General features: G+C 42.1%; 1 protein-coding gene across 9 annotated transcripts in view; it reads left to right on the top strand.

Moving 5' to 3' along the window:
- Gapvd1 (GTPase activating protein and VPS9 domains 1) overlaps nucleotides 1–14908 on the top strand; it is a 77526-nt gene that overhangs the window by 41779 nt on the left and 20839 nt on the right. For 6 of the 9 annotated variants that reach the window (XM_075985947.1, XM_075985944.1, XM_075985943.1 and 3 more), the window contains 7 exons: nucleotides 2434–2574; nucleotides 5249–5383; nucleotides 5871–5990; nucleotides 8456–8533; nucleotides 8658–9022; nucleotides 11874–11961; nucleotides 12786–12866. In XM_075985947.1, coding sequence (XP_075842062.1) covers nucleotides 2434–2574; nucleotides 5249–5383; nucleotides 5871–5990; nucleotides 8456–8533; nucleotides 8658–9022; nucleotides 11874–11961; nucleotides 12786–12866 — 1008 coding nt within the window. The remainder of the gene's footprint in view (nucleotides 1–2433; nucleotides 2575–5248; nucleotides 5384–5870; nucleotides 5991–8455; nucleotides 8534–8657; nucleotides 9023–11873; nucleotides 11962–12785; nucleotides 12867–14908) is intronic. The other 3 variants (XM_075985949.1, XM_075985948.1, XM_075985945.1) reach the window with 1 other exon arrangement.

The following is a 14908-nucleotide window of genomic DNA, read 5'->3' as shown; positions in this document are numbered from 1 at the left end:
CTGTCCTGGAACTAGCTCTTGTAGACCAGGGTGGTCTCGAACTCACAGAGATCCGCCTGCCTCTGCCTCCCGAGTGCTGGGATTAAAGGTGTGCGCCACCATCGCCCGGCCACAAGAGTCTTTTGAGTTAATTTCATGTCAAGTTTTATCTCTGGGGCATAGTATATTTACTCAGTTTATGATTAGCTTATTGTCTTTTTGAGGCTAAAAACCCTACCTTAAAACGAAGGTTCCGTAGACTATATTCATAACATATGGGCTCAGAGAATGCTGAAGTTCTCTAAAAGGAGGGCTGGAGGTGTAGCTATTGTTGGGACACGAGCCTACCATGTGTGATGGTCTAGAAACTGTTCCCAAGCACCACAAAACCATAGAAAACAGTTAAATGAACTCATTTCCAGAAGGACTAACTCTCTTCTAAAGTGTAACTAACCAGTTTTTCCTTTTTTAAAATGTCAGTTTATTGTGTTAGGACATTCAAAACCTGCCCTTTTTAGAATGCTGTTTTGTGACTTTTGAAAGATTCATACAGCCTTTTAATTACTATCTTCCTTTTCTTTTTAAATCATGAAAAATATCAACCGCAGACAACAGAGAATGGTAGAAACTCACTGTACCTGGCCCTGAGCTAAATTAATTAGACACACATGGCCATGTTTTCCCATTCTTCCCCATCAGGCTTAGGCAAATTCCAGACATTCTTTTTCTTTTTTTTATTTGTATTTCATGTGTATGAGTGTCTGATATATATATATATATATGTGTGTGTGTGTGTATATGTGTATATATATAGTGTGTGTGTGTGTACTACATGTGTACCTGATATCCGCAGAGGCCAAAAGTGGTCATTGGATCCCCTGGAACTGGAGTTACAAACATTTGTGATCCACTTTGTGGAAGCTCTGGAACTGAACCTGGGTCATCTACAAGTGCAACCAATGCTCTCAGCTGCGGAGCTGTCTCCCATGCCCTTATTCGTAGTTCTCTTAATTTTAGATCTGTAAAAGGTAGCTTTTACTTGTAACTAATTTCAAAGCTTTCTCATAACCCAAATAGAATGTTTCTTTTTTTACATAAATGATTTTATTTTTATCTTATGTGCATTAGTGTTTTGCCTGCATGTATGTCTGTATGAGGGTGTCAGGTTTCCTGGAACTGACAGTTGTGAGCTGCCATGTGGGTTTGGGAATTGAACCTGGGTCCTCTAGATGAGCAGCCAGTGCTCTTAACTACTGAGCCATCTCTCCAGCCCCAGAGTTATTCTTTTATTAGCTCGAATCAAATGTAGTGTAGAGTTCCCATCTTTAATTTGTCTGTGTACCACATGTATATGACAGCTGAAGAGGCCAGAAGAGAGTGTTGCACTGGAGTTACAGCTGTCTGTGAGCTGCCATGTAGATGCTAGGAATCAAACCTAACTCTTTTGGAAAAGCAGCCAGTATTTTTTTTTAATATTTATTTATTTATTATGTATACAATATTCTGTCTGTGTGTGTGTGTGTGCAGACCAGAAGAGGGCACCAGACCTAATTACAGATGGTTGTGAGCCACCATGTGGTTGCTGGGTATTGAACTCAGGACCTTTGGAAGAGCAGGCGATGTTCTTAACCACTGAGCCATCTCTCCAGCCCAAGCAGCCAGTATTTTAACTGCTGAACCATCTCTCCTCATCTTGAGTATATTAAATGCAAGCATATGGTAATGTTTCATTCCCTCCAGTTGTGTTTTTTAGTATTGTATAGAGATTTCCCAGTTGGTTTTGTATTATTTTATTCTAGATGCCAATGTAGTATTGTTCTTGGCCACAAGCAGTATTTGCAGTTGGCTGAGTGCTGTGAAGGAGCTGTGTAGTCGTGCAAATGTACTGCTCTGAATTTATTGCTGATATGCTGGAAGAAAACATATTTGGCTAATATAACTTTCTGTGGTTAAATTCTCTGGCATCCCTGTGGGACTATAAAGGTAAAAAAGATATCAAGGACATAGATAAGATTTGCTGAAAAGCCACTGTGAAAGTAAGTTGCCATGACTCTAAAGATATGTTTTCCCTGTGGAGAGTCAAAGTTAAGCAGGAGGAAAAGAAGATTGTGGTCCTGGAGGGATAGCTCAGCAGTTAGGGCAATACATTTACTGTTTTTCCAGAGGAGAGGGCCTGAAGTCAGTTCTCAGCACCACGTAACTCTGGTTCCAGGTATTTGATGTCTTTTCTGATCTGCTTTGGCTCTTCCATGTGTGTGGTACACATAATTCAGGCACATATATGCACATGAAGTAAAGAAAAGGAGGTTGTGCCAGTGTGTTCAACTGGGAACTTTGTGTTTTTAGTATTAGACTTAAATGAAATTCCTTCCTTGGCCACTTTCTTGTTGGTAAGATTTTGTTTGCCACTGTTCTCAGAACCTTCTAACATTTTGTTTCCACTGGTTTGTGCAGGTGCAGCAGCAGAGAATGTGTTAGGCAGTTTGCTGTGCCTCCCAGGTTCAGGGTCAGTTCTCCTTGACCCTTGCACTGGCTCTACCATATCAGAGACCACAAGTGAAGCTTGGAGCGTAGAGGTATTGCCAAGTGACTCAGGTTAGTATGCTGTCATTATTTGCATATTTTATTGTGTAAGGGGTCCTAATTTCTACATTTGATATATTTTTCCAACTGATATACTTTTTGTTTTGTTTTGTTTTGTTTTTTGAGACAGGGTCTGGTCCAGGCTGACTTTGTATTCAAAATCCTCTGCCTCAGTCTATAAAAGTACTAGAATTTTAGGCATTCAACATAATACCTGATGACTCATACACACATACACATAAGACAAATGCCAGAAAATCAATTGTCGTTGAATTTCAAGTAGAACATTTTCTTTTTATCAAGGAAAAGTTGATTGTTAGTTAGCATTGATTAACCATAGTAAATGCTACTAGACGTGGTGGCGCATGCCTATAACCACAGCCTTTGAAGGCCAAGGCAGACAGATCTCTGAGTTCAAGGCCAGCCTGGTCTACAGAGTTCATGGACAACCAGGAATACACAGAGAGACCCTGTCTCGAAAAACCAAACCAAACCACAACAAAATAATAATAATAAATAATAGTATAGCAAATGCTTTCTGAGTCTGTATTAAACTATATTTGAAGCAATTGTTTGAAACTCAGCAGAGTTTTATGTGTATGTTGTGTTCAGTATCTTTCACCAGTTCATCCGAGGATGAGAGTAATAGCCCTGCTCAGACTGCATGTTTGCGTTTCTAGTCAACGTCCTTACATTTATCCCTAGTGGCCACTGAGATAGCTTAATGAGTCCAAGGCCTGAGTTCAGTATCCAGAAGGAGAGAACCAGTTCCTAAAAGAGAAGCACAAGCACACATGCACACATGTAAATTTAACCTTGGGGGGCTGGAAAGATGGCTTAGTGGTTAAGAGCATTGCCCGCTCTTCCAAAGGTCCTGAGTTCAATTCCTGGCAACCATATGGTGGCTCACAACCATCTGTAATGAGGTTCCCTCTTCTGGCCTGCAGACACACACATAGACAGAATATTGTATACATAATAAATAAATAAATAAACATTAACAAAAAAATTTAACCTTGGGAATAACTTGTCCCTTTTAAGGGATGTCTAAAAGTTTGTTTATTAATCTTTTTTAAATAAAAATCAATTTTTTAAAATTATATGTTCATATAGGTGTCTGTATGTGCACATGTAAATGCAGGTGCCCACAGGTTATTGGGTCTCCTGGAGCTGGAGTCTGGTTTTCATGAATGGTCTGTTGTGGGTGCTGGGAATTGAACTCCATCCTCTGAAGAGCAGAAGACATTGTTCATTGAAACATCTCTCTAATTTATTTATGTTTAGTTTTTATGTCTGAGTGTTTGTGTGCATGTATGGCATGTGTGTGTACAAAGGCCTGTGGAAGTCAGAAGAGGACGTCCAACTCCCTGGGACTGGAGTTACAGCCATTTCTGAGCTGCCGTGTGGTGGCTGGGAACTGAACCCAGGTCCTCTGTAAAAGCAGCAAGTACTCTGAGCCATCTCTTCAGTCTCTTAAAGGGTACTTAATTTAGTGGCACATACCTGTTATTTCAGCTTGTGCTATACAGCAAGACCCCCTTTCAAAAAGCCAGTAGATAAATAATTAAGTAAAGAAGTTTTTTGGGTTTGTTTGTTTTCTTTTCTTTCTTTTTGGGGATGGTTTAAGGCAGGATCTCTCCATATATCTTGGACTTTTCCTGGAACTCGCTATGTATATCAGGCTGGCCTCAAACTCCCAGAAATCCACTTGCCTCCGTTCTCAGTGCTAAGATCAGTGGTGTCTGCCATCATGCCCATCTTAAAGTACTCTTTAAAAATATTTATTTATTTACTGTTTATTCATCCATCCATCCACTTATTTATTTACTTACTTACTATACACAGCAGGAAAGGGCGCCAGATCTCATTACAGATGGTTGTGAACTATTATGTGGTTGCTAGGAATTGAACTCAGGACCTCTGGAAGAGGGAGCTAGTGCTCTTAATCTCTGAGCCATCTCTCCAGCTCAAATGTAGTTTTGGGCTTTGTGATGAGCTCAATTTTTTTTCTTAGATTTATCTACTTATGTATTTTACATACGTAAATGCTTTGTCTTCATGCACACCAGAAGAGGGCATTGATCCCATTGCAGATGGTTGTGAGCCACCGTGTAAGTGCTGGGAATTGAACTCCAGAACCTCTGGAAGAGGAGCTCGTGCCTTTAACTGCTGAGCCATCTCTCCAGCCCTTTTAAAAGTGCTTTTGAAAACATTAAAATTTAGACACATCAGTGCAACGCTAAGCTATTCTGTACCTTCTAATACTGTTTTCATGTTAACCAAGAATGTATTTTGGTTACTGTGTGGTGGTGTGTGTGCTTTTAATCCCAGCACTCAGGAGGCAGAGAGGCAGGCAGATTTCTGTGAATCGAGGCCGGCCTGGTCTACAGAGTGAGTTCTAGCACAGGCTTCAAAGCTAAAAGCTACACAGAGAAACCCTGTCTTTAAAAACTTATATATGTTTTGTCTTTTTTTTCTTTCTTTTTTTTATAGAGGTTAACATCTGGACAAAACAAACTGATTTATATCAGAAGAAAGTCATAACCTTGCCTTTTTGCAACCCTGATCTAACTAGCTCTGCTAAGTAGCTTAGACTTAACCTTGAGAGCTTGTTTGTCCGAGTCACAAAAGCTGAACTTTCCATGCTCACTGAATGACTAGGTGACTCTTCCTGTCTTCTGTTCAGAGGCTCCAGACTTAAAGCAGGAGGAGCGGCTCCAAGAGCTTGAGAGCTGTTCTGGCCTGGGCAGCACGTCTGATGATACGGATGTCAGGGAGGTCAGTTCCCGCCCCAGCACACCAGGCCTCAGTGTTGTGTCCGGTATGTCTGTCTTGTTTTAAGGACTAGGAATTTGAAGGCATCCTCTATTTCCTATTTATAAAGTGTTACCAAAGAGATAGTGGGCTTCATCATTGTTGTTTCATGGTATGGTACTAGCTGTGGATCCCAGGCTGGGCATGAAGGTCATGCTCCTTCACTGCATCTCCATCATCATCCTTCATGATCTTTGAGAACTTAATGTGTGGCTTTTACAGCCTGTGGAAACTATTGATGATCTTCTACAATTCTTGATATTGTTGGTAGCTTCTGCTACAATATTTAGGTATAACACGGTAATTCTGATAATGTATAAAGTAAGATGAGTGTATTTGAATGACAGTATGATAAATTCACAGTACTCAGCAACACACATGTATAGAACTGGCATATATAAAGTTTGAGAAAGAATTTCTCCAAACTTCATATAAATTTGTGTAACTACTCTATTCTTGTAGTTTATTTACTTAATTTTGCTATATTTTCAAAGGTATAAGTGCTACATCAGAGGATATTCCCAATAAGATTGAAGACCTGAGGTCTGAGTGCAGCTCTGATTTTGGGGGTAAAGATTCTGTAACTAGTCCAGACATGGATGACATAGCCCATGGTAAGTAGTGGAAGACAGAACAGCTTTTTAAAATGATTATATCATAACCTTCCGTGGTGATAATCCTAGCACTCAGGAGGTGGAGGCAGGTGGATCTCTATGAGTTTGAGACTTGCCTGCTCTACATAATGAGAATCTGTCTCAAAAACACCAAAGTGGGCCTGGGGAGATGTCTCTGCAGTTAAGAGCACTGACTGCCTTTTCAGAGGTGTTAGGGGGCCAGTGTTAACAAAAATACTTTCTCCAGAGTAGAGGCATGGGAATTTAGAAATATAGTGAAGAATATGAAGATCTGAATGAAAATGGAGAAACAGAAACATATAGGATAGTATCAGGAAGGAAGTTTTCAGTGGGTATTGAAAATTCAACCGCGTTTAATTTCCAACTGTTTAAAATATCCCTGACTCCAAAAGGTAGGAGTAAGACAAAAGACTGCATTAACATGATACAAGGAAATGAACTGACCAGTTGAAGGTCTCAGGCTACATCCATAGTTAAATATTCTGTTACTAGAACAAAACAAGTCACCAGGTCACGCTTGCGCCCTAGACCAAAACACTCTGTAGGCAAACCATTCCCTGGGTGGAATCCCAAGTATCTCCATAAAGGAAACTGGAACTTAGTTGGACCCTTAGGCTCTTGTTTGAGGTAGGAACAGATCTACTTCTTTATTCCTGGAGCCCAAGAACTGGCCATTAGCCACAGCTGTTGACAATAACCTTAAGAGAGCAGAACTCTCTGCCCAGCACCTAGGTGGGGCCTTTTTGAGGTAAATGCAAGACAACTATGCAAGGAACTAGAGGCAAAAGGAACTCTCTGACTTTGGCCAACTTGGAAACTCACAGAGGAGCTAGACCCTTAGTACCTACATGGTGGCTCACAACTGTGTCTAGCTCCAGGGCCAAGAAGGTCCAATGTCCTCTTCTGGCCTCCGTGGATACTGCATGCACACACAGGCATACAAGCAAGATAAAACTAAATATAAAAAAACCCAACAAACAGTAACAACAAAGGCCATATACTGTTAATATTTCATCGATTAGTATAACTCTCAGGTATAACTCATCAATGTGTACTTTAAATGTTCATATTCTAAATCTGAAATAAGGAAATCTATGAATGAAGAAAGTTTTATTCTCTGTATATTGATCTATTTTAATATTTAACACTTCTAGTTGTGTTAAGATGTGCACAGGGGTTTCTTTTTGGCAGTGGGGGCTCTGTAACCTAAAATAGTACATTTAGAGGTTAGAGTTTTTAAAATCAAGTCATCTGCTGAAAGCAATGTTTATACTTTCAAAATTCACAGTTTTTTTTTTTTTTGTTTTTGTTTTTTGTTTTTTTTTTGGTTTTTTGAGACAGGGTTTCTCTGTGGTTTTGGAGCCTGTCCTGGAACTAGCTCTGTAGACCAGGCTGGTCTTGAACTCACAGAGATCCGCCTGCCTCTGCCTCCCGAGTGCTGGGATTAAAGGCGTGCGCCACCACCGCCCGGCAATTCACAGTTTTTTAATCACCTCCTTTTTGGATAGTATTGCTTGATTGTATAGGTCGGGGAAGTTAGTCTCTGAGGGCGTGAGCCATTAGGAACTACGGTTGCCGTCTCATGATTGTGTTCTTCACACTAGCTGTAGCAACACCCACATTTGTCTACCCTCTAAATGTAGTGAGAATCCTTACATGCAGATTAAAATGTAGGGTGATCAGAATTTTTTTGCTTCTTGTTTTTCTTTTCTTTTTTTTTTTTTTTTAAGATTTATTTATGGGCTGGAGAGATGGCTCAGAGGTTAAGAGCATTGCCTGCTCTTCCAAAGGTCCTGAGTTCAATTCCCAGCAACCACATGGTGGCTCACAACCATCTATAATGGGGTCTGGTGCCTTCTTCTGGCCTGCAGGCACACACACAATATATTGTATACATAATAAATAAATATTAAAAAAAAGATTTATTTATTTATTATGTATACAGCATTCTGTCTGCATGGATGTCTGCACACCAGAAGGGGGAACCAGATTTCATTACAGATGGTTGTGAGCCACCATATGGTTGCCGGGAATTGAACTCAGGACCTCTGGCAAAACAGCCAGTGCTCTTAACCTCTGAGCCATCTCTCCAGACCCCCTTGTTTTTCTTTCTTTCTTTCTTTTTTTGTTTTGTTTTGTTTTGTTTTGTTTTTTGTTTTTGAGAGACAGGGTTTCTTTGTGTTGCCCTGGCTGTCCTGGAACTCACTCTGTAGACCAGGCTGGCCTTGAATTCAGAGGCTGCCTGCCTCTCCCTCCCTGTCAGGCACCACCACTATCTTGTGGGGTAATCACAATTTGATATTTATATGTTTCATTTATTTCTGGTAAGCTTCTGAGGTTCTAATTAATCAAGAGAGAGAAATTGTGGAAGAGTACCAGTGCCTTCTTCAGTGTGGGATGTGCTGTCTGCATCTGGCTTCATCTCGCGGTTGGTCTTGTTGTAGGTGCCCACCAGCTGACCTCTCCTCCCTCGCAGTCAGAGTCTCTGCTTGCCATGTTTGATCCACTGTCTTCACACGATGGTAAGCTTGTGGCAAGAACTTTTGGACTCTTGTCATAAACAGAAGCAAGATATTGCCAGCCTCTGGTTAATGCCTTTGTTGAATAGTTCCATGCTGTCTGTAATACTTCTTTGCTGTGTTACAGGGGCCTCTGCTGTGGTAAGGCCGAAGGTTCACTATGCCCGACCCTCGCACCCACCCCCGGATCCTCCAATCCTGGAAGGTGCAGTGGGAGGGAATGAGGCCAGGCTGCCCACCTTTGGTTCTCACGTTCTAACCGCAGCTGAAATGGAGGCGTTCAAGCAGAGGCATTCTTACCCTGAGAGACTGGTTCGCAGCAGGAGCTCTGACGTAGTGTCTTCTGTGCGGCGGCCCATGAGTGACCCCAGTTGCAACCGCCGTTCTGGGAACGACGAGCTCCCTCCAGCTGCAGCCACGGGTGCTACTTCTTTGGTGGCTGCACCTCATTCGTCATCTTCTTCTCCGAGTAAGGACTCTTCAAGAGGAGAGGTATGGGACACTAGCTATGTAGAGCTTTCGCTTTATGGTCAGCCAATGTTCTATGTGACGGGTTCCTATGATGTCTGAAATGAACATGGACTATGAATTGAAGATTGAGGATGACTGTGGTTGTAATTAAAGATGATCTGTCATGCTGGGCGGTAGTGGTGCACACTTTAATCTCTGCACTTGGGAAGCAGAGGCAGGTGGATCTCCATGAGTTTGAGGCCAGCCTGGTCTACAGAGTGAATTCCAGGACAGCCAGGGCTACACAGAGAAAAACCTGTCTCAAACAAAGAAAAAAAAAATCCTCTTAGTCTAGTCATCTATTGAATAGATACAGCACAGCTTGGTTCTGTGATCTTGTTAGATCTTTTCTCCGAGCAGAACACCTAGGACTGACTCCTAGTACTCTCTTGATGATTAAATGAGGAATGCCATTTTATTGGAAAGTCATGAAGTTGGGAAGACAAAATACTTCTTTCTCAGCCCAGTTCTTTTCTCCCTCTTTGTTGAGTTCATTGTACATTTCCAACAGGTGACACATTTGTTGTGATGCTGTCCTGCATGTGATCCCACTCGTCAGCACTCTGAAATGTCACCCCAGCCGTGTCTCCCCATGTCTCTTTTCATTTGTTTTATTGGTTTGTTGTTGTTGCTGTTTTTAAAAAAGGTTCTCATTATCTATTCCAAGGTGACCAGAAACTTACTATGTAGACGTGGCTGGTCTTGAACTTGTGATAATTGTTATGCCTCTGCCTCCACTCCCCTGAGCCCTGGTTAGAGCAGCAGGACTCCACAGTCACTGTCACCAGGCCTTGTACACTTTCACTCTGCTGCTTGTTCACTTTCGTCTCGGCCAATTTTTCACCCTTTATTTTAAGATCGTTTTTATTTTATGTGTGAGTGTTTGCCCAGGTGTCTGTCTGTGTACCATACACATAAAGCACTTGCAGAGGCCAAATTAGGGCATCAGGTCCCTTAGGACCAGAGTTACAAATGATTGTGAGACAGCATGCGAGTTTGGGAATGGAAGCTGGTATCCCAACTGCTGAGCTCCTACGCTGTATTCTCTGTCTCTTCCTGGAGTTTAATTTTTCTCTAAGGATCTTAGGTCCTTTGATCAAAACTAGTTTTTAGAAACTGAGATGAGTCAAAACTCATTTCTGTGGCATGTTGCTGCTCAGAGCTCTCAATGGCTAGAGCTAGGTGATATTTGTGTGTGAGCCTCTGTGTACACAGTCACCTCCGTGTTCACTTCATCTCTGTCTTTCTCAGCACAGAGGAAGCAGTGAGCGCACACTGAGCACTTGGTTTCAGTCTGGAGAAAAGTTTATTCTGTTTCCTTCCCTCTCCCCTGCTTCACTCTTCAATAGTGAGAAACTGCTTTCGTTATTCCTCATGTGGAAACGTGTAGACAGACATCCCAGCACCACCTCTAGCTCATGCATGTAAACGTGTACATAAACTTCCCAGCACCACCTCTAACTCGTGGGTAAACGTGTACATAAACATCCCAGCACCACCTCTAACTCATGTGTGTAAACGTGTACATAAACATTCCAGTGTCACCTCTAACTTTCCTGCCACATGAGCCCCGGTCTCTCTGATTACAGGAATCACCTGTTGTTAAGTGTTTTTAGGTAATTTTATTCTCTCTATTCACATGAAGTCTTCTGTGTAGAAAGAGACTGTTGGTTACAAAGTAGAAAGCACTCAGAATGAGATTTTACTAATGGGCAAGAAAAGGCACTGCTCTAACAGCCAAGAATGTACTTTAGTCACAATTCTGTAAATAAAAGAAATGGAAATTAAGAGATTTTTTGAGGTCACATAGGCTAGTAATGGATTAATGGCCCTGTCCTTGAATGTGAGCAGAGTTGATGATGACTGTGTGATTGGTGACCAAAGGCAGGTCTAGGTTTGATGGGCAGCTGTGCCACATGCAGGCTGTGTACCTTGAGGAAGGTTACCTCATTTAGCTTCATGTTACTCATCTATAGAAAGGATTTTAGGACAGGGCATGGTGGCACACACCTTTAATCCCAACACTGTTTAAACTCACAGGAGACAGAGTTTAGATCTCTGAGTTTTAGGACAGCCAGGGGTTACACAGTGAGACCCAGCAATGGGGCAGGGGGAAGGACTTAAGAACTGAGCATGGTAGCTCATGCCTATAATTCCAGTAATTGGGAGGCTGAGATAGGAGTATTGCTAAGGAAGAGGTCAGCCTGGGCTACAGACTAAGACTCTGTCTCAAAACAACAACAACAAAGCCCCTAATAACAGGAACTATTTTCTCAGGCAGCTGAAGGGCTGAGAGATCTGTTCTTATGCTGGGTTCTGACACACCAGGTTACTATTGCTACATCACACAGTCCCTGCCCTCATTAGTATTCACTGCACTGCTTTTACTTAGGGTTTCCTGTTTTGTTTTGTCTTGCTTTTGTGCTGAGGATTGACTCCAGAGTTGGTACCTGCTGAGCACTTGTTCTTTCTACTGAGCTCTACCCAGAAGGAAGCTCTAACACTTCCTTTATAAGTGATCTTTGGGTACCCGTGATACCATGTTCTGTTAGCTCTTTGGTTTTCTAGCAGTTATGGATAGTACCTACCCTCACACACACCACCCTGACCTGGAGGGTGTTCTTCCTCACAGCAGAGGGCGCTGCAAGCATTAGTAGTTTTCTGTGCTGGGAATGTGACTTAGAGGCCATGGGCCCTGAGTTCTCCCCTGCTAACACCCCAAAAAGAACAGTTTTAAGGCAAATAGGACTGGCATACAGCCTTACTGAAATTCTTTTCATAGCAACTTACCCTGCTGCTCAACTCACAATAAAGCATCAGACTCTCTCTGCAGGCTGAAGAGCGCAAGGATAGTGATGATGAGAGATCAGACAGGAGCAGGCCTTGGTGGAGAAAACGCTTCGTGTCAGCTATGCCTAAAGGTAATTTCATAAAACTTTAGAGCTTCAAGTCTCACCACGCCTCTGTGACGTTGCTGGGCCTGTCTCTAGCTGTGTGGAAGTGTAGAAATGCTTTCACTGAGGGAATGCTCTGGCAGAGCTTTAAAATGTCCTGTTCTTTGTGGGAAGTGGCAGTGGTGTCCTAAATGGAAATATGCCAATCACTGTTGTTAAACATGGAGGACTCTTGGCATGCCATTGTTGCTGTTAATTTAATGTATTCAAGCCACTTTGATGTTCCTGGAACAGATCTAAGTTTTACATGTCTATGTGCATTGAAAACATGTGTGCCCTACAGAAGTAGCTAGTGTCTATTTTGGAAGGTACTTGTATACATTTATTTTTAGTGAATAGCTTGACATTGATTGAGTCAGCAAAAATTCCTCTTCCTGAAGGAAGAGATCACTCAAACGTTGGGGACCTGTCCCATAGGCCTTTCCCCAGGCTGTGCACTTACAGGAGGCTGGGACCTGCTTCTGCCCATGCTCAAGTCCACTTAATGGGGCGGAGTTAGTGAGGCAGGAACTCTGAATGTGTTCTGTTGGCGAGGTTAAGAGGCAATGGTTTTGATTTACTCCCAGTGGATCCTCATTAAACCATTCTTTCTATGGCAGAAGACTCCACAGTAGCTTCTGAAAGCTCCTTTAAGAACCATTGATGCTATCTTAATGATTATCAGTTGACATTTGGAATTTTTAAACTTTTAAACTTTCAGCCTCCCTCACTTAGAAATGTTGGCACAGCAGTTAACTTCCGAGGAGTGCAGTATGTTGTATGTCACACTACTGACTTTATTTAATTTCCAGCTCCTATACCATTTAGAAAGAAAGAAAAACAAGAAAAAGACAAAGATGATCTGGGGCCTGACAGATTCTCAACACTCACAGGTTTGTAGACCCATGGGCTTCCTGGCTCCTTCATTCCCAGAGCACATATTTCATAACATTTTTTTCTTGGATGCCATAAGCGTTGCCTTTTTAGAAGAGTGTGTCTGTGTGTGTTCGGTGGGGAGTATGTTCTTCATGGCTCTGTGGTCCACCTAGGGGCCACGGTGGGTCTTGGTGTGCTCTTCCTACAGACCACCACTACCATCACCATCCTCATTACCATAACCTGTTTCTGACAAGGCCTGCCTGAGAGCTCACCGCCAGGGGACAATGCCACTGCCAGGGGCTGTTGGAGCGTGTGGCGCTGCCTCTAGTGCTGTGCATGCCATATCTCTGGACGATTGGCTGGCTACTTTTCTCTAACACTGGCTGTAGGATACTAAATTTATTTTCATCTGTAGTTTGTTCTAGTTTATTCAGGATCACAATGAAATACTATGATATCATTTTATTTTTTTCATGATTAAAGTATTTGTTCAAACACAAATGCCAACCATTGTACTAAAAGTTAAAGATCTCACTAGTTTTTCTTTTTTGTTTTTTATAGCTTGACCCACTATTACTGCTGTCCAACCCATGGCAGAGCTTTAGGGATCTTCCTTGTCCCACACCTGCATTCTGCAGCTCCCTCGGTGCCCTATAAGCCGAGCATGAGAGCTGGTGTAAATGGCCAGTGCCATAGCGCATCTGGAGGGAAGTTTACTTCTCTTTTTGTTTTTTCTTATCTTAATTTTAAGGTGTGCTGTCTTCCCATTCTAAGTCATAATAAAGCTTTTTAAGTTAAAAGTGGAATAGGTCAGCTGGGTGGTGGTGACACACGCCTTTAATCCCAACATTTGGGAGGCAGAGGCAGGCGGATCTCTGTGAGTTTAAGGCCAGCCTGGTCTACAGAGTAAGTGGGTTCCAGGACAGCCAGGGTTACACAGAGAAACCCTGTCTTGGGAAAAGAAAAAGAAAAAAAAAAAAAGATGCTCTCAAAAGTGACCAACCAGCACAATACGTGCAGCATCCCATTTTGATGCTTGTTCTAATGTCTGATTGTGCATGTTAAGTGTACCCATATACAGTCTATATAACCCTGCTTTATTTGATACAGTAACTTTCCGATAATAAAGGGTCTGAGCAGCAGGAGACAGGTGGATAGGCCACAGTTCCCTGGTGAGCACAGCCCATCTGTCCTATTCAGTCAGCAAATACTGGTTGATCATCTGAGTCTTGCCAGACACTGTACTAGGTACTGTGGGTGTTAAATCAAATCACACATGGCCTGTGTGTGCTGGAGCATTTCAGTGTGGTTAGAAAGAGTTGAAAAGATGCTGTTTTGGGGCAGTGTGTCTGTCTATTTTCCTGTGTCCCAGGTCTTGCTGTTAGGACACCAGTGTCATTGAGTATTACTGGTGCACGCCTTTTAATCCCAGCACTCAGGAGGCAGAGTTGAAGGCCAGCTCGGTCTACAGAATGAGTTCCTGGCCAGTGCCTTTAAAAGAAAGGACAGAGGGGAGTACAAGCAGTGCATACAAGCTGAATTACATTGTTGATTAAGGACTTTGAAGAAGTTGTAAGTTGTTAGGTCTTTGAGCAATTTTTTTTTTCTTGGAAGCTGAATAAAGCTTTTTTCTTTTCACAAAGTGGTTCGTTTTCTTTGGGTCTGATCGAAGAATCTTAGCATTCTTATTGGAGAAATTCTATCCAATCCTAGCTAATGGAGGTTTCAGTGTTATAAACAGGTGTTCCATGTGAGCCTGGCTCTATTCCTGCCGCTCTAAGAGCTGACTTTGTGGTCTGTCTCAGTCTTCCTCAGTATTTGTGCATGGTGACTTTTCTGTGACTGAATCAGACCTCTATGACTTTGTATTTATCTTTACTATGTTTCATACACTTTCCAGTTTCTGCTGGGTACAGTTGGTTTTTTAATCATTTGTACTGGCTGTAAATGATTTGATTCTATTACACTGTAGTGTAACTATTCTTTTGCTATTGAAGCACTTAAACTGCTTCCTCCCATTTTTCTCTGGGAATACCTTTGTGCCTATGGTGTTGTC

Source organism: Microtus pennsylvanicus, chromosome 9 (assembly GCF_037038515.1).
Source record: "Microtus pennsylvanicus isolate mMicPen1 chromosome 9, mMicPen1.hap1, whole genome shotgun sequence".
NCBI classification, from domain to species: domain Eukaryota; kingdom Metazoa; phylum Chordata; class Mammalia; order Rodentia; family Cricetidae; genus Microtus; species Microtus pennsylvanicus.
This window is presented reverse-complemented; position numbering and strand designations above follow the sequence as displayed.